This window comes from Fukomys damarensis, unplaced genomic scaffold (assembly GCF_012274545.1).
Source record: "Fukomys damarensis isolate Sample0158 unplaced genomic scaffold, DMR_v1.0_HiC HiC_scaffold_15, whole genome shotgun sequence".
In the NCBI taxonomy this organism is placed as follows: domain Eukaryota; kingdom Metazoa; phylum Chordata; class Mammalia; order Rodentia; family Bathyergidae; genus Fukomys; species Fukomys damarensis.
Genome location: NW_022900927.1, coordinates 22,816,938 through 22,838,563, shown reverse-complemented (window position 1 = coordinate 22,838,563; position 21,626 = coordinate 22,816,938). Strand labels below are relative to the sequence as shown.

General features: G+C 44.5%; 3 protein-coding genes across 5 annotated transcripts in view; 2 read left to right on the top strand and 1 right to left on the bottom strand.

Moving 5' to 3' along the window:
* Pan2 (poly(A) specific ribonuclease subunit PAN2) overlaps positions 1-13,241 on the top strand; it is a 16,566-nt gene extending 3,325 nt beyond the window's left edge. Inside the window, 24 exon segments of the mRNA XM_033763704.1 lie at positions 2,343-2,512; positions 2,626-2,746; positions 2,903-2,980; positions 3,505-3,772; positions 4,246-4,588; positions 4,780-4,876; positions 6,417-6,536; positions 6,958-7,077; positions 7,584-7,712; positions 7,839-8,038; positions 8,146-8,282; positions 8,418-8,524; positions 8,712-8,810; positions 9,235-9,308; positions 9,413-9,554; positions 9,828-9,845; positions 9,848-10,000; positions 10,130-10,189; positions 10,502-10,592; positions 11,306-11,463; positions 11,555-11,698; positions 11,820-11,999; positions 12,123-12,216; positions 12,720-13,241. Coding sequence (XP_033619595.1) covers positions 2,343-2,512; positions 2,626-2,746; positions 2,903-2,980; positions 3,505-3,772; positions 4,246-4,588; positions 4,780-4,876; positions 6,417-6,536; positions 6,958-7,077; positions 7,584-7,712; positions 7,839-8,038; positions 8,146-8,282; positions 8,418-8,524; positions 8,712-8,810; positions 9,235-9,308; positions 9,413-9,554; positions 9,828-9,845; positions 9,848-10,000; positions 10,130-10,189; positions 10,502-10,592; positions 11,306-11,463; positions 11,555-11,698; positions 11,820-11,999; positions 12,123-12,216; positions 12,720-12,964 — 3,348 coding nt within the window. The 3' untranslated portion in view covers positions 12,965-13,241.
* A 372-nt stretch (positions 13,242-13,613) lies between these two features.
* On the bottom strand, positions 13,614-15,876 carry LOC104876657. Its single transcript, XM_033763491.1, has 3 exons — positions 15,817-15,876; positions 15,021-15,621; positions 13,614-13,980 (listed from the first exon to the last, which is right to left on the bottom strand). The coding sequence occupies exons 1-3, from the start codon at positions 15,874-15,876 to the stop codon at positions 13,928-13,930; spliced, it is 714 nt and encodes a 237-aa protein (XP_033619382.1). The 3' UTR covers positions 13,614-13,927.
* Cnpy2 (canopy FGF signaling regulator 2) lies at positions 15,224-19,904 on the top strand. 3 transcript variants are annotated; one of them, XM_019210731.2, is made up of 6 exons: positions 15,224-15,418; positions 16,050-16,162; positions 16,300-16,415; positions 17,424-17,627; positions 17,784-17,880; positions 18,493-19,903. In XM_019210731.2, the coding sequence occupies exons 2-6, from the start codon at positions 16,075-16,077 to the stop codon at positions 18,534-18,536; spliced, it is 549 nt and encodes a 182-aa protein (XP_019066276.1). In that variant the 5' UTR covers positions 15,224-15,418; positions 16,050-16,074; the 3' UTR covers positions 18,537-19,903. The 3 variants fall into 3 exon arrangements, with proteins under 3 accessions (XP_019066276.1, XP_019066275.1, XP_033619597.1); XM_019210730.2 differs by having other exon boundaries at positions 15,224-15,479; XM_033763706.1 differs by having other exon boundaries at positions 15,355-15,639; positions 18,493-19,904.
* Positions 19,905-21,626: the final 1,722 nt, after the last annotated feature.

Below are 21,626 nucleotides of genomic sequence, written 5' to 3'. Positions count from 1 at the left end.
TTTTTTTTTTGAGACAGGGTCTCACTGTGTATCCTAGGCTGGCCTCCCACTCACAGTGATCCTTCGGCCTCAGCCTCCCAAGTGCCGGGATTGCAGATGTGAGCTACAATGCCTGCCATCTCAACTTTTTAGAAGCGGGGAAAGGCACTAGAAAGATACCTGGGGAAAGAATATTCTGGAGGACTTCATATACTTTGTTAAAGGAACCTGTGCCTGTACCTGGTCCTTGAGGCCACTGAAGGGTTTTGACCTGAATGACAAAGTATAGTTGGCATCTAGATGTACCACGGAGGAAGCAGTATAGAGTGTTAAGGAGGAAGGGACAGGACTCAGAATTTGCAGGCTATTGTTATAGTGCACAAAATAAGGTAAAGGCCTGTAGGAAGCTCTTTAGAGATGGGTGAACAAGAAAGATAGAAAAGCTGAGTGTGGTGGCACATTGTAATCCAAGCACTCTGGAGGCTGAGGAAGGAGAATCACAGTGAGTTCAAGGCCAACCTGAACTACAAAGGGAGACCCTGCCTCAAAAAACCAACCAACAAAAGCAGGATTCGGAAATATTTTGTAGTAATATAAACAGGACTTGGCTGCCAAATGACTTGGTCGATTTAGTAGTTCATATCATCATATCATAAAGAATAAAAAGAAATGAGAATACAAATGGGAAATTTCTGATATAATGAGTTTGAGATTCTCATGGGATACTGTGGAGATTTTTTTGCTACTGCAGATTGAACCCAAGGCTTTTTTTATTCATTTATTTTTATTTTCACATGGGTCTCACTAAGTTGTTAAATTGCCTAGGCTACTCTTGCTTCCGCCTCCCAGAATGACAAGATTACAGGCATGTACCACCACACCTGGCAAAAGAGATGTTTAATAAGTATTTGGCTGCATAAATGGTACAAATAAGGGTTCATTAGCTTCAGAATGGATAATTAAAACTTTAAGGGTGGATAAGATTACCTGGGAAGACAAGTAGAATGAGAAAATGGTGGGTTGAGAACAGCCATGTTTCAAGAGTGGTGAAAAGCAGGGGAGCACACAAGGAAAAGATGTGAACTAAATCAGAAGAGAAACTAGGCATGAACATCACAGAAGGCAAGGTCAAAATGAATTTCATATTCTTGGATCAGAGATTTAGCTCAGTGTTTCTGCCGTCTGCTTCACAAGCGCCAGGTCCTGAGTTTGATCCCCAATACCAAAAAACAAAACAAAATGTATTTTCCATTCCAGCTTGTGATCCACATTACTCATTTCCTACATGGATGGTAGGGATTAAGACTTAACTGGACTGCATGGTGTGGTGGCATATGTAATCCTATCACTTGGAAGGCTGAGGCAGGAGGATTGCAGTGAGTTCCAGGCCAGCCTGAACTACATAGCAAAACCAAAATAAAAAGACTTGACTGTGGACCATAAGAAAGCCAGCTGAGCTGAGCATAGTAGAACACATATGGGGTTCTGGTTTTAAATCTCAGTGCCAGGAAACAATACAGTGAGGTGTGGTGGTGCTTGCCTGTAATCCCAAGTACCTGAGAGGCTGAGGCAAGAGGATCTCAAATTAGACACTAGTGGACTGGGAATTTAGTACAGTGGTTCTGCCACCTGCCTCACAAGTGCAGAGTTTGCTCCCTGGTACCAAAAAACAAGCCCCCCCCCCAAAAAAAAATCAAATTAGACACTAGTTTGAGCAAATTAGCAAGACCCTGTCTCAAAATTAATAAAGGAGGAGCTAGAGGGTATAGCTCAGTTGTAGAGCATTTGCCTAGCATGCATTAAAGCTCTGGGTTTAATCCCCAGTACTGAAGAGAAAAAAAAAAAAAAAGCCAGCTGCCCAGTGGAGGATCGAACCATGTCTCTGGCCTTCTGGATACATCTCTAACAGCTGAGCTATAACCTATTCAGCAGATCATTGTGAGGATAAAGTGAGGTAGAGTTTATAAGAGTATTTTATAGGGCTGGGGATTTAGCTCCGTGGTTCTGCTGCCTGCCTCAAAAGCACAAGGTCCCAAGTTTAATCCCTGGTACAAAAAAAAAAAAAAAAAAAAAAATTGTAAGAGCTGGCGATGTAGCTCTGGCATCATGCTTGCCTGGCAAGCAAAATATCCTGAGTTTGATCCTCAGAACCAGAATGGGGAAAAAAAGCATATTTTTTAATCCACTCATGTGGGACACTGTTTCTGTCTTTGTCAGTAAGACTGGTCCTTAGCCATATGCTTAGTTGATCCTAGCCAGGAAGGTCAGGTGAAAGAGAAGACAAGCTAGCAGATTTCAATCCCATGTCTGAAATGGCCTTACTCCTCCACTCAGGATGTCTCCATTATCTTTGTCTCTTGCAGGGCCATGCCACTTCATTTTTTGGCCCAGCCTTAGAGCGCTACTCATCCTTTCAGGTCAACGGCAGTGATGATATTCGCCAGATCCAGAGCCTGGAGAATGGTGTCCTTTTTCTCACAAAGAACAACCTCAAGTATATGGCTCGTGGGGGACTCATTATATTTGATTACTTGTAAGTAGCTTTTCAGTTCTGCACCAGGCAAGAGGGAAACTCATAGTATGGGAAGGCTGAAGGGATTGGCAGCTGCTGAGACCTGGCCTGTTAGCGTTTACTCTTTCTCATAGGCTGGATGAGGGTGAGGATATGCACAGTCTCCTGCTGACTGACAGCAGCACACTACTTGTGGGTGGCCTACAGAACCACATATTAGAGATTGATCTGAACACTGTCCAGGAGACTCAAAAGGTATAAGCCTGGATTGGACCCAAGAAAGACCCCTGCAGGGCCTGAACGCATTAGGGGAAGGAGTATGTTTGGGCTGGAAATGTGCTTGAGGTTGGGGATGACCTTTCTATTCCTAAAGTCGTTTTTATCACTGGTCTCTCCTCCTTCCCTCTCCAGTATGCAGTCGAAATACCTGGAGTCACCATCATGAGACAGACAAATCGCTTCTTCTTCTGTGGCCACACATCTGGCAAGGTGGCCAAATTCCATTTCTTTTCCTACCACAACCCCTGTTTCACTAGACACCTGAGATGTGCTTTTCCTAGTTGGATTGGAAAAGAGAGATGAGAGGAATAAATTTACTTTGTACTCAGTTATGTTATACTATGAAAGTATCTTGTATCCTGATGTTTTCTGTAACGAGGTACCTAGAAGGAAAAAGGGTGAGTTCCTTTGGTGGTCCCTTGCAGATCTTGGCTTCTCTCTCTCTCTCTCTCTCTCTCTCTCTCTCTCTAAAAAAAGTTCTCTCTCTCTCTCTCTCTCTCTCTCTCTCTCTTTGTACCGGGGATGGAACTCGGGTCCTTATACTTGCTAAGCAGGTGCCAGAACCACTGAGTTAAATCCCCAGCCCTTGGCTTCTCTTTTTTGCCTTTTCCTTTCTCTAACTGTCCCTATCCTAGAGCCTTAGTTCCTAAGGTAGGGACTTCACAGAGCTAGGTAGGTAGGTGGCAGAACTCTAACAACAGAGTTGGCAGATAACAGAGTTATCCCTTCTTTAGGTTTCCCTGCGCGACCTCCGTAGTTTCAAGGCAGAGCATGAATTTGATGCCTTCTCAGGGAGTCTGTCAGATTTTGATGTGCATGGCAACCTGCTGGCTGCCTGTGGCTTCTCCAGTCGCCTCACTGGCCTGGCCTGTGACCGATTCCTCAAGGTATATGACTTGCGAATGATGCGAGCCATCACACCACTTCAGGTTCATGTGGATCCTGCCTTCCTACGCTTCATCCCTACATATACTTCTCGTCTTGCTATCATCTCCCAGTCAGGTACAAAGGGTTATAAGATGGGTGGGACTGGGTCAGGGATTTAGCTCAGTGGCACTGTGTCTGCCTCACAAGCACGAAATCCTGAGTTCAATCCCTGCTACCCCCCCAACGAAAGTTGGCTAGGAGAAGTCAATGAGCAAAGGGGAACTAGGAATCAGAAGGAATAATCTGCAGATACCTCTTTTAGGGAAAAAAGGTAACCCCCAGTATTTCACTTAGGCTTGATTAGAGATGAGCTGTTTTATTTTCTCCTTGGGTGTTAAGAATGTCGGAAAAAATAAAGATGAAATAGGCAAACTAACTTGAGAATTGCTTTTGCTGGTTAGCAAACCATCCTTTGCTTTATGGGAAGGCATCAGATGGCATGGATTTAGGGTACATCTTGCCTTGATATCAGAAGAGAATAGAAAAGGGATAAAAGGATGTCTCCCTTTCCCTTTCTAGGGCTCAGTGGGCCTCTTCCTCCCTCCTAGGGCAATGCCAGTTTTGTGAGCCCACAGGCCTGGCCAACCCAGCAGATATCTTTCATGTGAATCCCGTGGGACCTCTGCTAATGACATTTGATGTGTCCACCAGCAAGCAGGCCCTGGCTTTTGGGGATTCTGAGGGCTGTGTGCACCTCTGGACTGATTCCCCGGAGCCTTCCTTCAACCCCTACTCCCGTGAGACTGAATTTGCTTTGCCTTGTCTGGTGGACTCACTGCCTCCTTTGGACTGGAACCAAGACCTGCTACCTCTTTCCCTCATCCCTGTTCCACTCACCACGGACACGCTTCTTTCTGATTGGCCTGCTGCCAACTCCGCCCCAGCTCCCAGGTTGTACCTCACCTCTAGATATAAAGGAGGGAGGGGGGGAAAAGGGCCAAGATATCAGAATTTTCTGCCAGCCTTATTATTCTACCACTTTCTTGTTGTCTGCCATCAGTACTTTTTCTTTTCTTTTTTTCTTTACTCTTGGGGGTTGGGGAGTGGAAAGGTGGAAGCCCTAGAACTGTACTGGATTATAGGCGAGCACCACCTGTGGATGCAGAGATACTGCGCACCATGAAGAAAGTGGGCTTCATTGGCTATGCGCCCAACCCCCGCACCAGGCTTCGCAATCAGGTGTGTTCAGAGGGGAAGGGTTTTGTCCCTACTCTATCCCACTGGTGTTTCTCCTTTTCCTTTTCTAGTCTTTTGTTTTTAGACAGTTGATAGGGCTTTTGGGAGCCTGCAAAATTGAAGGAACTATGCTTAGGGTTAGGGAGGATTCAGAAACATGGAAGATGGGGTCCTAGCTCTTAGGAAGTTTAGTATCTGGTTAAAGGCAAGACATTATCCGTATCAGAAATTATATATACCTGACTGTTGATGCCTACAATTCTAGCACTTGGGAGGCTGAGGCAGGAGGATCTGGTACATTCAAGGCCAGCCTGGGCTACATAGCAAGATCCTCTATCAGAAAACAAAACAAAAAATACATCAAAGGAATATTACAAGCATTCAGTACCAGAGGTGTTTGGAGGGGAAATGTTCCCTGGGATAGAGTGGTCAGGAACAGCATAATAAAAGAAACACATATTGAGCTGGAAACGGGGGATTATAGGTAAGTAAATGGTAATGGAGGAGAAGAGTCAAGCTGAGAGAACAGTATCATTAAAGTTAATAAGAGAAATAAATGCAAAAGCACTTATAAAGAGAAAGCCAATCTGGCTGGAGCAACAGTTAATAATGGGAAGTAAAAAAATAAGAACCAAGATATATCATGTAAATGTACAAGATCCCAAGGATAAATGTAACTGTATTGTTTGCTTTAAATGTACCAATAGACTTAATGGAAGGGGTAATGGGAAGTAGCAAGACATTAAAGGTTAGGGGCCCAGGATTTAGCCCAGTGGTTCCACTGCCTGCCTCGCAAGGGCAAGGTCCTGAGTTCAATCCATCAAAAAAAAAAAAGAATTAAAGTTTAGAAAAGACAAGGATAAGGAAGCTTTGAGTATAGTGGAAGAAGTCGTGCACTGAAAGCAGCATTCTGGGATGGTTCTTTTGGTAGCTGGACAAAGTGAATATAGGAAGACAGTGTGGAACTCATCACAGCTGTCCATCTGTAACGGAGCAGAGAGATGGCAGCAGAAATAAAAAGGAAGCAGGAGATGGTGAGAACACTGTGAAAACAGAAAGATTAGGACGTGGTGACATTTTCAATGTCAGGATAAAAGGGGAAGCCAAAGACAGTTAACATACAACAAGCTGGACATGGTGGCGCACCCTTGTAATCCCAGCACTTGGGAGGCTGAAGCAGGAGGATCACTGCAAGTTTGAGGCCAGCCTTAACTATATAGAAAGACCCTGTCTCAAAAAAACCAAAAAGGCTGGGTGTGGTGGTGCACACCTGTAATCCCAGTACTCGGGAGGCTGAGGCAGGAGGATCACTGTGAGTTCAAGACCAGCCTGGGTTACATAGTGAGTTCCAGGTCAGTCTCAACTACATAGTGAGACCCTGCCTCAAAAAAAAAAAAAAAAAGGAAAAGACATACAACAGAGTTGTTTTTTTTTTTTTTTTTTCGTTACCGGGAATCAAACTTGGGTCCTGTGCTTGCAAGGTAGGCAGTGGAACTACTGAGCTAAATCCCTGGCCCTCTTTTTTTTTTTTTTTTAACCCTAGATTCCTTACCGACTAAAGGAGTTGGACAATGAATTCGACAGCTTCAGCCAGGTCACTGAGTCACCAATAGGGCGGGAAGAGGAGCCACACCTCCACATGGTCTCTAAGAAATACCGCAAGGTGCAGGGGGACACCCAAGGCAGGGAGCCTGTGGGAAGTGGGGAAAGGTGCCCTGGGAAGGACTTTGTATAAGAAAGAACTGAAGGAGCAGGGGATATAAGTCAGTGGTGCTGTGCCTACCTGCCAAGCACAAGGTCCTGAGTTCAATTCCCAGTACCAGGAAAAGAAAACAAAAAAAAAAAGAATTTAAGATCTCAGTCAAGAAGCCTTCACCTGGACTACGCGTGTAGCTCAGGGATAGAATGTCTATGTAGCATGAATGAGGCCCTGGGCTTGATAATTAGCACAAGCACACACACAAAAGCAGCCTCCACCTACCACTGTGGACCCAGGAGAGTTGTAAGGAAGGCGTTGAATCCTGGGAACATTTGGGGGACTGTAAGGCTGTATCTTCATCTTGCTCAGTCTGTTTCTATTTCAGGTAACCATCAAGTATTCTAAGCTTGGGCTGGAGGACTTTGACTTCAAACACTATAATAAGACCCTGTTTGCTGGATTAGAGCCCCATATCCCCAATGCCTACTGTAACTGCATGATCCAGGTAAGGGCTGGGACTTCTTATGACAGGAACGTGCCTACTTTCTTTCTTCCCCCTTGCTCCTCAGCCCCTATTTTGCTCTTTTCCAGGTTTCCATTTTTTTGGTTTTGTTTTGAGACAGAGTATTGCTATGTGGTTAAGGATGGCCTTGAACTCATTATGTAGCCTGAGTGATCATCCTGCCTTAGCTTCCCAACTGCTGGGATTTCAGGTGTGCACCACCATGCCCAGCTTCTTTCCAGGTTTTTTTTTTGTACTGGGACTCAAACTCAGCCTCTCACTTGCCAGGCAAGCACTGTGCCACTGAGCTACATCCCTGGACTTCTCTCCAGGTTTCTTTAACCAAGCCCTCTGTACCTTGGCCTCATCCGCCATTCCTTATTGTCCCCACACCTTCAGGTCTCTGAGTTCCACTGCTTCAGTGGAATCCTTCATATTCTGTACCGCTCACATAACCTCACCATCTCTCTTCTCTTAATTTCCTGCACCAGTTCTCCTGTTCTTTCCAGGTGCTCTATTTCCTGGAGCCTGTTCGCTGTCTAATCCAGAACCACCTTTGCCAGAAAGAGTTCTGCCTGGCATGTGAACTGGGCTTCCTCTTCCATATGTTGGACCTCTCTCGTGGTGACCCTTGCCAGGTCAGTTCCTGGAGACCTAGGACACTTAAATGGAAGAGAAAGGAAGAGGGACAGTAAGCAGGGACATTGCTATGTAAACATCTACAAAAGAGAAGATAACCCTTTCCATCCATATACCCTTTCCAGGGCAGTAACTTTCTTCGGGCATTCCGTACCATTCCTGAGGCCTCAGCCCTTGGCCTGATCCTGGCTGACTCAGATGAGGCTTCAGGCAAGGGCAATCTGGCCAGACTCATTCAGAGGTGGAATCGCTTCATTCTCACACAGCTGCATCAGGATATGCAGGAGCTGGAAGTACCCCAGGCTTACCGAGGTGCTGGAGGCAGGTACAGGATTGGACAGGAACAGTTAAAGCCACTGTGATAGGCCCCTCAGGGCCTTAAAGAGTCTTTTAACTCTCTGAGTGTGCATATATCACCCTTCCCATTCTTAGCAGCTTTTGTTCTTCGGGGGACTCTGTCATTGGGCAGCTGTTCAGCTGTGAGATGGAGAACTGCAGCCTCTGCCGCTGTGGCAGCGAGACCGTGCGAGCTTCATCCACCCTACTTTTTACACTCTCCTACCCTGAGGGTAGCAACCGTGGTATACCCTGAAAGCTGGGTTGGGAAGACTCCAGAGATGTCCTGTACCAGCAGGGAGGGGTGTTGGGGGGCTAACTGTGGTAGAAGGGAGAGCCTGGAATGAAGTACCCTAGTTTCCTCTTAGATAAGACCGGGAAGAACTGTGACTTTGCTCAGGTTCTAAAGCGAAGCATTTGCCTGGAGCAGAATACTCAGGCCTGGTGTGACAACTGTGAGAAGTACCAGCCCACGGTGAGTGGTGTGGCCCTGGACCAGACTCCATCATATTAGGGACCTGGCTGTGGCTCAGTCAGCAAGGATGTGTGAGGAGTAGGAGAAACCCCAGTTTGAGGCACAGACCTTAAACTATTACCGTTCTTACTGTTCCTGTCTAGGTTTCTTTCCATGTAGACTCCATCCCGTTTTTTTGTCTTCTCAGATTCAGACCCGCAACATCCGCCATCTCCCAGATATTCTTGTCATTAATTGTGAGGTAAACAGTTCAAAAGAGGCAGATTTCTGGAGAATTCAAGCTGAGGTAAGAACTAGGATTGCAAACAGGGATTTTAGGTGTTTTTGTTTTTTTGACACAGGGTCTTACGATGTAGTTCAGAATGGCCTTAAACTCACTACATAGCCCAGGCTGACTTTGAACTCATAGCAGTTCTTCTGCCTCCCAAGTGCTGGGATTATAGGACTGATTGACCTACTTATTTTTTTTCTTTTCTTTTCTTTGTGCTAGAGATTGAATCCAAGACCTTAGCACTGAGCTACATTCCCAGCCCTTCTTTATTTTTTATTTACTCACTAAGTCCCTAAGTGAGCTGGACTCAGACTTGTAGTTCTCCTGTCTCAGCCTCCCAGAGTGCTAGCTGCAGTACTTTTTATTTTTCTCTTCCTTCTGACTTCCATATAGGATTATGTTTTTGAAGAATCAGATTTTTTTTTTCCTTTGTGATCAGGTTGCCTTCAAGATGGCAGTAAAGAAATATGGTGGGGAAATCGCTAAGAATAAAGAATTTGCTTTGGTTGATCGGTAGGTACTATCTTGAGTGCTGTCAAAGGATTGAATTACTCAGTGGCTCACCTTGTTTCTGGCCAGGTCTTTTGAGCACATTTGTAATTTGTCTGTTCCAACAGGAAGGAACTAAGGAGTCCAGAAGGTTTGCTGTTGTGTTCCTCCATTGAGGAGTTGAAAAATGTCTGGCTTCCTTTTTCTATTCGGATGAAGATGACCAAGAACAAAGGGCTGGATGTTTGCAATTGGACTGATGGGGATGAGGTGCATGTTGTTGAAAACTGGGGAAGAGAGGGGATAAGGGACAGAAGGTGTGGCAGGTGGTGAAGCAGAGCAGGGGGGAGGTGGAACTTTAAGGAAGAGAATAAGGACTTAGTATTTACCAATTGTGGGGTTTTTCTAGTGATTTTCTTCAGTTCTGGGAGTCAGGGATATGGGCTAGGAATGGTGATAGCCTACCCTGGTTCCCCATCTCCTACACCCCCAACTCCCTGCCCTTTATCCCCACTTCCCATCCTCCCCAATCCTTAAACATAGCTTAGCAGCCTGGGTACCCCCCCTCACAGTGGGGCCCCGCCAGGGCAGAGGAGGAGCATGGTGTCTGTGTGTATGACCTGATGGCTACTGTGGTGCACATCCTGGACTCGCGCACAGGGGGCAGCCTGGTGGCTCACATCAAAGTTGGAGAGACCTACCACCAGCGCAAGGAGGTGAGTGAGGTCTTACAGGGCAGCGGTACTCTTGGGAATGGCCACAGTGGAGTCTCGGGCTCTGTCCTCGAGTCCCTGACAGAGTGGTTCAGCCATTACTTTGGCAGCAGCCTTTCTGTATTTCCACAGGGCGTCACTCACCAGCAGTGGTATCTCTTCAATGACTTCCTTATTGAACCTATTGATAAAGTGAGTTGCGATGTTTTATTCCCCTTTTTACACCCATCTTTGCTAGTGTCTTCATCCTCAGGGCCCTATAGAATGCCAGGCATATTCAAGAGGGAGGGATTTTCTGGAATAAAAGATGGTAGCAGAGTTAAAAACAGCACCTGAGTCCTGGCCTCAGTCTGACTTGGGGAATGGGAAAAGGGACATACATAAATAGGCTGTGGGTGCTTTTTCTTTTTCTTAGCATTGCTAGGGATTGAACCCAGGTCCTTATGTATGCTAGGCAAGCACTCTACCACTGAACTACACACCTAGCCCCTTGCTTTTCTCTAGCATGAGGCAGTGCAGTTTGACATGAATTGGAAAGTACCTGCTATCCTTTACTATGTGAAGAGGAATCTCAGTGCCAGATACAACCTGAATAGTAAGTGGTACAAGGCAGGCTTAAGGGTGGGGGCAGTTTAAATTAGGGTTTAGGAGGAGATCTGACAAATATTTGTTAGTACTTAGGACTGGTAATTGGTACTAATCTCTCTAGGAATACTAAAGAGATTTCTGCTTATTAGACTTTAAATTTAGAAGCTGGAAATCTTGAGGGTGGAGTAGGGAAGGGGTGAGAGGAAACATTTGATCAAAATGGTTTTAAATTGTGATTTTTGAGTCCACCAATTCTTAGCCTCCAGTGAAGATCTCATCTTTTGGAGATGAGCTCTTTATTAAGTCTCTCTTTGGTATCTTTAAACCATAATTTTGATGTAACCTTATTTTTCTGGATTTTCTAAGCTAAGGTCCAAAGTGAATATCTTATTTCTTTTCTGTCACAGCTCTAGGTTTTCTTGGCATATCTCAATAATTTTCTGATTTGATCTGGTCTGCCTACCTGTTCTATTAAGCAGATTTGATCATTTACTAATACGCCTTTTTTTTTTTTTTTTTTGATACTGGGGATTGAACTTGGGTCCTTGTACTTGCAAGGCAGGCAGCAGAACCACTGAGCCAAATCCCCAGCCCATAATATACTTTACTTTGATTATTGAGGGATCACAGAGTAGACGCAGAGTCTGATCGGCCATCCTGGCTCCTCCCCTCTAGTTACTTCCCAATCCCTGGCCCTCTCTTCTGCATTCTCCCTTGCAGTCAAGAATCCTATTGAGGCTAGTGTGTTGTTGGCTGAAGCCTCACTGGCACGGAAGCAGCGGAAAACACATACTACCTTTATTCCACTGATGCTGAGCGAGATGCCACAGGTTGGGGACCTGGTTGGCCTTGATGCTGAATTTGTCACTCTTAATGAGGTAACCAAGAAGCAAAGGATAGGACACTGCAGCAGCACTCTGAGGATGTTAGGAGTTGTAAGCATGTCTCTGATTAACTCTTGTCACATAGGAAGAAGCAGAGTTACGCAGTGATGGCACTAAGTCTACCATTAAACCAAGCCAGATGTCAGTAGCAAGGATCACCTGTGTTCGGGGCCAGGGACCCAATGAGGGTATCCCCTTCATTGATGACTACATCTCTACCCAGGAGCAGGTATTAGGAGATGGAGGTACCATTGAGTTAAACTCTGTGCTTATGTTCACCGCTTGAGAATCCAGGGAGGAGTGGTAGGAGGAGACAGCAGCTCACATCCCATCCTTTTCTATATTTCTAGGTGGTGGATTACTTGACTCAATACTCGGGGATAAAACCAGGAGACCTTGATGCCAAAATTTCCTCCAAGCACCTCACAACCCTTAAATCTACCTACTTAAAGCTTCGTTTTCTCATTGACATAGGAGTCAAGTTTGTGGGTCATGGCCTACAGAAGGACTTCCGGGTCATCAACCTCATGGTTCGGGCTAGGCTCTTTTAAGAGTCACTTTTGAGGGTGGGCCCATCAAGGTATACATAGTATTTTTTGAAATGGGAAATTATGCATTCCCTGTCTAAGTCCCCACCCTTTTATTCCTGCCAGGTGCCCAAGGACCAAGTCCTTGACACTGTCTACCTGTTTCACATGCCCCGAAAACGAATGATTTCCTTGCGATTCCTTGCTTGGTACTTTCTGGGTGAGTTGGCCTGCCTTTTAGGTGTCTGGTAATGATTAAGAGTAGGAAATATTAGCTATATTTGATAGTATGCACCATTAATCCCAACTACTTGGGAGGCTGAGGCAGGATTACAAGTTCAAGGTCAGCCTCGGAAAAATAGTGAGACCCTGTCTTTAAAAAAAAAAGTGTTTGAGGGCCAGGGATTTGGCTCAATGGTTCTACTGCCTGCCTTGCAAGCACAAGATCCTAAGTTCAATCCCTGGTACCAAAAATAAGTAAGTAAAATAAAATAATTTTTTAAAAATGTTTGAAACATGTTAGAGGACCAAAGAGAAATAGGATGGGCCCTGAGTTAATGATAACAATTAGCTTGTGCATTAGCAAAGGAGTTTGACTCTTTCCCTTAAAAACATGCTTTTTTTTTTTTTTTAATTGTTTTCTGGCAGTCAGGGTAGGAGTGGTGGGACATGTTCTACCTTCCTATCTTAGGTTGCAAACTATTACATCTCTGCTTACCCTAGACCTGAAGATTCAAGGGGAGACCCATGACAGTATTGAGGATGCCCGCACGGCCCTTCAGCTCTACCGAAAGTATCTGGAGTTAAGCAAGAATGGTACTGAGCCAGAGTCCTTCCACAAGGTGCTTAAAGCTCTTTACGAGAAAGGACGTAAAATGGACTGGAAGGTGCCTGAGCCTGAAAGCCAGACAAGCCCAAAGAGTAAGGCCTGGGATGGGACAATGGAAACTGGACTGGATAGATTTTGAATGTATAGCGATTATAAACACCACACAAATAATAATGCTGCTCCTAGCTTATTTTTGTGAAGCACTTAAACACTTTACAAAGCACATAATTCTCCTAACAGTGAAATAGACTTTATGGATCCATAATTTCCTCTTGTTTAATTCTAAAATGTTTGGAGAAGGCCCATATATTTTTATCTTGCATTTTTCCTTCATAAGAGATATCCTGGCAGGGTGCGGTGGTTCATGCCTGTAGTCCCAGTACTTGGGAGGCTAAGGCAGGAGGATTGCCATGAATTCAAAGCTAGCCTGGACTATATAGTGAGTTCAAAGCCAGCCTGAACTACATAATGAGACCCTGTCTCAAAAAAAACAAAAAGAGGGCTGGGGATTTAGCTCACTGGTGCTGCCACTTGCCTCAAAAGCACAAGGTCCTGAGTTTGATCTCTGATACCAAAAAAAAAAAAAAAAAAATAGCCAGGTGTGGTGGTACACATTTGTAATCCCAGGACTTGGGAGGCTGAGGCAGGAGGATCACTGTGAGTTTGAGACCAGCCTGGGCTACATAGTGAGTTCCAGGTCAGTCTCAACTACATAGTGAGATAAGGGTCGGGGATTTATCCCAGTGGTTCCACTGCCTGCCTCACAAGTGCAAGGTCCTGAGCTCGATCCCTGGTACCAAAAAAAAAAAAAAAAAAAATGGATCAACTACATAGTGAGACCCTGTCTTGACCCCCCCATCTTAAGTGCTCCCCCCCCCTTCACCTTAAGAGTTGTGTTCTTTTGTCTCTGACAGATGCAGCTGTCTTCTCCTCAGTGCTGGCGCTCTGACTTGCCCTCTCCTGTCAGTGTCTGTGGTCCCAGAACTGGGAGATAGTTTCCCAAGTTGGCTTTAGCCTGTCCACTTCAAGAATTGGACCTGCTCAGGGTCTGCAGATGGTGCTATTCATAGAACTGGAATGCAGCTAAATTGTTGCAAAGGTTCTAGGAGCCAGATTCCTTCTTTATCCTTTGCAAAACAGTGGTCCAGAAAGAGTCTAGAATTGACCAAGATGAAAAGTAATTAGTGTTCTTAATTAATATCCAGGCAAAGAACCTCCTAGAATTAAAACTCATTCCTAGGGTTGGGAATTTAGATCAGTGGATGTGCTGCCTGCCTCGAAAGTGAAAGGACTCGAGTTTGAGCCCCGGTGCCAAAAAAAAAAAAACAAAAACAAAACCAAAAAAACTCGTTTCTAGCTGGCTAGGGACTAAAGTCTTACACAGTGACAAGCTACAACATGAGATCCACACTTAGCTTAAGTCTCTTAACTGTTTAAGGGATAACAGGAGGGGCCAGCATATAGTCTAGGTGGCCCAAGCAAACCAGTGTTGCCAGCACTATCACCAAAAGGGACTTTGGTAATTCTAGCATTTGGGAGGCTGAGGCAGGAGGATCAGGACTGCAACAAGTTCAAAGCCAACCTGAACTACATAGTGAGTTCAAGGCCAGCCTACATTTTATAGTGAGACCCTGCCTCAATCAAAACAAGAAAACAAAACCCAAAAACCTATGGGTCCTGGAGAAAATTTAGCTTCTGGCTTCATTCATTTGGCAGCTGAGAAGTATCTGTCTTCCATTCATTCTGTCTCAAGTTTTATTTTTTTAACTTTTGTTTTAAACCACGTTTTATAAAATAAAAACAATATTACTGTCTGTCTTTGTCATTAGAGAACTAGTATGACCAGCCTTGTGGTCTGCTCTCCTCTTGTGATGGCTTCACCTAACAATGGAAAAATTAAGTCAGGTTCAGATCCCTACCTAAAATGTAAAGTAGTAGAGACCAAAATTTTGGACCAAGTTATTTGATTATGTTTTTCCTGGACAATGTTAGGTCTTTGCGATAGTTTTCTAGTACACTAAAGTTATTGAGGATCTGTGGTATGGTTTCCCCACTAATTACCTAAGGGGAGAAACTACAAATCCCGCTTTATCTTTAGACTTGTAGCTACTCTCAGGATCATTCTGGGGCCGCGCTGCTTCCTGGGGGATGTAGTTTCTCGTGTATAGAAAATTCCCGTCTGGCTAGCAGCTCACCTTTATTTTTGAAGGTTCTTAGACTGTTGCACATGCGTCCCTGGTCGTCCCCACAGACCACACATGGCCTCTGCTTTTGCTTGAGGCTACTAGTAGATGGAGGCCTGCTGGTCACGTGGATCTGTTCGCCACGCAGGTCTGGGTCCGGCGAACTGCCGGGGAGTCCTCGCTGCCTGATCGCGCGAGAGCTTGGAGGGGCGGGTTCGGGGTCAGTCTGCGGAGGGGTTCGTACGGCCGCAAATCGAGCTTTACCTTGCGGTGTTGAGAGCCGGGTTAGGTGGCTTCCAGTCGGGGCATCTGGAGTCTGAAAACTGCCGAAGTGTTCTGCTCCGGAGAAGCCCAGACTGCCTTGCTTCCCCCACAGCCAGGTTCTAGGCTTGAGAGCCACCGAGGCCAAAGTGAGAGTCCGGCCGTCTTCGCGCGCCTGGGCCCCGGCAAAGGTCCTGCGAGCGAGCAGAGGTGGGAGGCAGGCGCGACTGGCTGGACCGCGCGGGGCGCCGAGGTGGTGGGACGGACCAAGCGAAAGCAATGGTGGAGCCTCGGAAAGAGGGCTGGTGTTCGCAGGCAACCGCAAACAGGTTGGAGGTGGGGATGCAGCAATCTTGTGTGCAGAGCCCAGGTAGGCCGGAGTCTTGAGAGGCCCCCTTGCCGGCCTCCTGGCCTGACTGAAGGCTCCTGGTAGCCCTCCTGGACCTGCCGTCTTGGTAGCACTGCCAGCCTCCGTCCTGTAGCTGCCACATAGCCTTCTGAACCCTCTGAGTTTCCAGTGCTAAAGTGCCAACATCCAGGGCCTCACCTGTCCACGTAGTCGTTCCTGGAACAGAGTTCCCAGTCCTAAGCTCGCTTTCCCATCCATCGTTCAGGAAATCGAGACCCGCAAGAGCTGACACAGAGGGGCCCTGAAAAGTAGAGTCAGAATTACACCGAGGCCTTTGAAAGCCTGCAGGATGAGGAGTAGGAGGGGCAGGAGGGGGTTAAAGAAAAATTGAGTCCACTCATCAGACCTGTTTTATTCCCACATAATCTCAGGTGGAGCGACCCCATTACGCTAAACATGAAAAGCTGGGGTTGGCTGGCCCTGCTTCTGGGGGCCCTCCTGGGAACTGTCTGGGCGCGAAGGAGCCAGGATCTACATTGTGGAGGTAAAGGAACAAAGAGAAGGGAGGATGCAAAGGCGAGGGAGATCCAAGGTGTGGGAGAAAAATGAATGGAAATGCCTGGATTGATCCTATCCTTCTGCCCTCCACTTCCACCCCTCAATTCTCTCTCCTTGCACCAGCTTGCAGGGCTCTAGTGGATGAACTAGAGTGGGAAATTGCCCAGGTGGATCCCAAGAAGACCATTCAGATGGGATCTTTCCGGATCAATCCAGATGGCAGCCAGTCAGTGGTAGAGGTAACTTATTGTTCCCCCAAGTAACTCACTCTGGCTTTGAACAAGAACTCAATTAAGAAGGACTTTGATTTTACAGAAATGAAGCAAACAGAACCTGAGAGAGATCTAAAAGATTTGGCTCTGTCTCAATTGGAAAAGTCTGGAAGCTTATATGCTATGTGCACGCTTCCCAGTTCCAAACTTTTTTTTTTTTTTTAATAGGATTTTGCTATGTAGTGCAGGCTTGCCTTTGACTCACTGTGTAGCCCAAGCTGGCCTCAAACTCACAGTGATCCTTCTGCCTCAGCCAACCATGTGCTCCAAACCCTAATACTCTGTTTCTGCTATAGAAATCATTAGCAGACAGGAGCCCTTGATCACCCCTCTTCTCCACAGCCCTAATCCATGACTCATGTTCCACTCTGGCACTGTGGTACGCATACAGACTCATTCAAAAAAGAATAAAAGGTCTTGCTCAGGCATAGTGGCGTATACCTGCAATCCTGTCTACTTGGGAGGCTGAGAAGGAAAGATCTCAAATTTGAGGCCTGCCTGGGCAACTTAGTGAGACCCTATCTAAAAAGGAATGAGTATGTAACTCAGTGGTAGAACATTTGCCTAGCATGTGCAAGGACCTGGGTTCAACCCCCTGTATATTAAAAAAATAAATAGCAAGGGAAAATGAGTATTGATTAGAGCTAACCAGCGGTCTCCATTTACCTATAATTTGTAGGTAATGGTTCCTGCCTTTTTTCTTGGGTGGGTTTTTTTTGTTTGAGACAGTGTCCTTACTATGTAGTTCAGGCTTGTCACATTCCTCCCAAGTACTGGGATTACAGGTATATGCCACCACACCCAGCATCTGTCTTTGAAAGCACTCTGAAACTATAAAAATAAATCATACTATTTTTAATTAGAGAGGACATTTTAGAATAGGTTGGTTGAACCAGATTTGGAAGGGCAAATAAGAACATAAAGTACTAATACATGAGGTAGAAGAGAGTGACCCAAGGTTGAGGACATTTCTAGGTACCTTATGCCCGCTCAGAAGCCCACCTCACAGAGCTGCTCGAGGAGATATGTGACCGAATGAAGGAGTATGGAGAACAGATTGACCCTTCCACCCACCGTAAGAACTATGTACGTGTTGTGAGCCGGAATGGAGAATCCAGTGAACTGGACCTACAAGGCATCCGAATTGATTCGGATATCAGCGGCACCCTCAAGTTTGCGGTAAGCTATAGAAAAGGTAGCTGGTTTTTGGAGAGTAGGTTGCTGGCGAGACCATGTAGAGGGCTGAGTCAGTGTCCTTGTCACCCTCTCTGGAGGTAGGGGCATAAGGCCTCTTCTTGCTGCTCAGTGGCACCTGTCTCTCCCTTGGGTTGGCAGTGTGAAAGCATTGTGGAAGAATACGAGGATGAACTTATTGAATTCTTTTCTCGAGAGGCTGACAACGTTAAAGACAAACTTTGTAGTAAGCGAACAGGTGAGCTATTCCAACTTTACTTCCTGTTCTCACAGCCTTCTGGAACCTGGCACATTTCTCACTCCCCAGATCCTCTGAAATTAGTTCAAGTTGGCTTTCATTTCTCTTCCTTTCCTTCCAATTTGGGTTGTTCCTCTCCATTAGCTTCCTGTCAGCTTTCAGAATTTGTAGGCAGAAGATACAGATAAGAAGCACTAGGGATATTCTGTCATATGCGTATGCTTTGTATACTGTTTTGTTTGGGGGGTTTTTTGGTACCAGGGATCAAACTTGGGATCTTATGCTTGTGAAGCAGGCATTGGAACCACTACTGAGCTAAACCCCTGCCCTACAAATGTTTTTTTGTTTTTTTTTTTTCTTTTTCATACCTGGGATCTAACTCAGGACCCTGTGCTTGCAAAGCAAGTGGCAGAACCACTGAGCTAAATCCCTGCCTCTTGCATATGCTTTGAAAATGGTGGTGGCCCCTATGACTTGGGGGAAAAAAAAGGTAGATGTACGTGTCAATTTGATTTGAGGTATTTTCTTTTGGGGGATATTTTTTTGATAGTGGTATATATGAGTATATATGAGAGTGGTGTTTTTCTTCAAATTGTTATGTACTATTTGCAGATCTGTGTGACCATTCCCTGCACATATCTCATGATGAGCTATGAACCACTGGAGCAGCCCAGACTGTCTTGATGGATCACCCCCAGGAGGGGAAGATGGTGGCATTGCCTTTTATATTATGTTTTTATGGAAATGAACTGAAAAAATAAGAAACCAAAAGAACAAACTGTGTTATCTTTTCATGACAAGAATCGACCCTTACATTAAGCTTGAAGATAGTGGATTGCACACAGGCAAGAAAATGGATGGGAAGGAAGAGCTTGGGATGGCACAAAGTTAGAAGGGCCTGACTCATTAATATTACCTTATTAGATTCCATTCTTCTTACAGAACAGTTAACCATTTATTCAGTGTGCGTTTAGTGCAGTGTGTGAATAGCTATGAATAAGCAGGGGAACATAAGTGATGGTAGTATAAGATTGTAGAGATTCCTGTATTTATACTGATAAAACATAAAGACAGGACTGAGAATGTAGTTTAGTTACAGAGTTAAATCCTGCAAACACACACATACGAACATATAAAGACAGAGTGTGGTCTTGAAAGAAATAATGGACATTTATTATTCTTCCTTCCTTGCCCTTCTAGATGGAGGGACCAGAACAGAGACAGGAAGGGGAAAATGGATGTGACCAACTCAGCTGAAAAGTAAGGGCTTTATCGGATAGGGACAGATGAGGTAAGAATATTACTTAATGCAAGGCCTTGCTTCCTAGCCTAAGCTTTTAGGTTTGATGTGAACATCACTACCTATTGTCGTTCTGGGCTTACAAGTCCACGCCCCTTGTGTGTAGAGTTTCTGTACTGGGCATAGGGATGAAAATCTAAATACTTCCCTAAGATCCTGAGTTCAATCTCCGGTACCAAAAAAAACAAAACAAAACAAAACAAAAAACACACAAAACAAAATCTAAATACTTATCTTTGGAAACTTTTTAAACAAAGTGGTTCTAGGATATCTGGGCATTTAGAATGGAACATACATCTCTGTCCCAGGAATGCCCCGAGGAGGAAATGTGAATAAACATTTCAAAGGTTAGTTTTTTGTTTGTACCGGGGATCGAACTTGGGACCTTGCACTTCCAAGACAGGTGAGGCAGGCAGCAGCACCACGGAGCTAAATCTCCAGCCCCAAAGATTAGTTTCTTAATTACAGCATTTTAGAATCTAAAGGGACACCTTAGAGGTCATTTAGTTCAGCTGAGCCTGTTTTATAGATAAATAAATTGAGATCCAGAGAGAACCCACAGATCTCTAAGTTCTGTACATAAGTGGCAAAACTGAATTTTTTAACTAACTTTCCCAGGTGCCAATCTGACCTAGTATAGCTATGAACTAGCCTCTATTTTTTCCCTTCTTTTTGACTTACATTAATCTTGGCCCACAGAATGAATGTAGTTTTCAGCAAAGCTGCCTTTGTACAAAAAAATTTTTTTAGCTAGTAGAGAAAAAATCTTGGGCCGGGGATTTAGCTCAGTGGTTCTGCCGCCTGCCTCGCAAGCGCAAGGACTGGACTTCAATCCCCAGTACCAAAAAATAAAATAAAAATCTTAACTCATTTTATCAAATCATATCCTTTTTTCTTGTGACCCTTTTAAATTATTTTGCTTTTAATTGACATACAATGTGTATCCCTATGAAATCTTAATACATAAACTAAGTCAGAGCAGGTATTCTGGTATTAGCTGTCACCTAAACTCAAAGCCTGGTGTTAATTCTACCTTCTCTTGCCATAACAAGTACCATATCCTGTCATATTAGTTTTCCAAACCAGCTGTTGTAAATCTTTCTTTTTCTTCTGTGACATACATTAGTAATATTCATGTTCATCATATCCCTGATAGTATAATCCATGGTTTTGTCCACTGTTTTCCTGAAATTAAAAAAAAAAAATCTCTTTTATCAGAAAGCTTATGAGAAGTACAGGTAAAAGTACTCTAAACAGGAAAGTTAAATTTTTAATTTATAAAACAAATTATTCACAAACTTTAATCAGTAACAAATTACTTGTGATATACCTCTTGGTTTATCAAAGCACAGCTTGCGAACTCCGAGAGTCTCTGCTATTGGTAGGTGAGGATGTAGTTCTATATAGGAAAGGGTGGAAATAATGTTAGGAGGATGCACTTTGCACATCTTTTACTTAGCACAAAGAATTTATCTGAACCTTTCTGGAAGCTCACTATTTGGCCCAGTATTTGGTTGAGCATACTTTTTTTTTTCCCTTGGACTAGTAATTGAACCACACTGAGCTACATCCCCAGCTCTTCATTTATTTGTTTGTTTGCTTTTGGTATCAGGGATCCCAGGCCTTTGTTTTTGAGATACCTTCTCACTAAATTCCCAGGCCAAGCTAAAACTTGTAATCTTTCTGCCTTAGAATTAAAAAAAAAATCTCTTTTATCAGAAAGCTTATGAGAAGTACAGGTAAAAGTACTCTAAACAGGAAAGTTAAATTTTTAATTTATAAAACAAATTATTCACAAACTTTAATCAGTAACAAATTACTTGTGATATACCTCTTGGTTTATCAAAGCACAGCTTGCGAACTCCGAGAGTCTCTGCTATTGGTAGGTGAGGATGTAGTTCTATATAGGAAAGGGTGGAAATAATGTTAGGAGGATGCACTTTGCACATCTTTTACTTAGCACAAAGAATTTATCTGAACCTTTCTGGAAGCTCACTATTTGGCCCAGTATTTGGTTGAGCATACTTTTTTTTTTCCCTTGGACTAGTAATTGAACCACACTGAGCTACATCCCCAGCTCTTCATTTATTTGTTTGTTTGCTTTTGGTATCAGGGATCCCAGGCCTTTGTTTTTGAGATACCTTCTCACTAAATTCCCAGGCCAAGCTAAAACTTGTAATCTTTCTGCCTTAGCCTCCCAGAGTTCTGAGATTACAGGCATGCACCAACATACCCAGCTAACAAGTATGTACTCTTTTTTTTGTTTGTTTTTTGAGACAGGGTCTCACTATGTAGTTGAGACTGACGTGGAACTCGCTATGTAGTACAGGCTGGTCTCAAACTCACAGTGATCCTCCTGCCTCAGCCTCCTGAGTGCTGGCTTACAGGCATGCACCACCATGCCCAGCTACAAGCATGTACTCTTAACTTTGCAAACCAGGTTATA

Coding starts and splice junctions, on each gene's coding strand:
- LOC104876657 (XM_033763491.1), bottom strand. CDS start 15,876: ATGGATGGGAAAGCGAGCTTAGGACTGGGAACTCTGTTCCAGGAACGA. Junction 15,622..15,816: donor AGGAACGACTACGTGGACAG/GTGAGGCCCTGG, acceptor TCTGCACACAAG/ATTGCTGCATCCCCACCTCC. Junction 13,981..15,020: donor AAGAACCTTCAAAAATAAAG/GTGAGCTGCTAG, acceptor GGTCAATTCTAG/ACTCTTTCTGGACCACTGTT.
- Cnpy2 (XM_033763706.1), top strand. CDS start 16,075: ATGAAAAGCTGGGGTTGGCTGGCCCTGCTTCTGGGGGCCCTCCTGGGA. Junction 16,163..16,299: donor CCAGGATCTACATTGTGGAG/GTAAAGGAACAA, acceptor TCCTTGCACCAG/CTTGCAGGGCTCTAGTGGAT. Junction 16,416..17,423: donor GCAGCCAGTCAGTGGTAGAG/GTAACTTATTGT, acceptor GGACATTTCTAG/GTACCTTATGCCCGCTCAGA.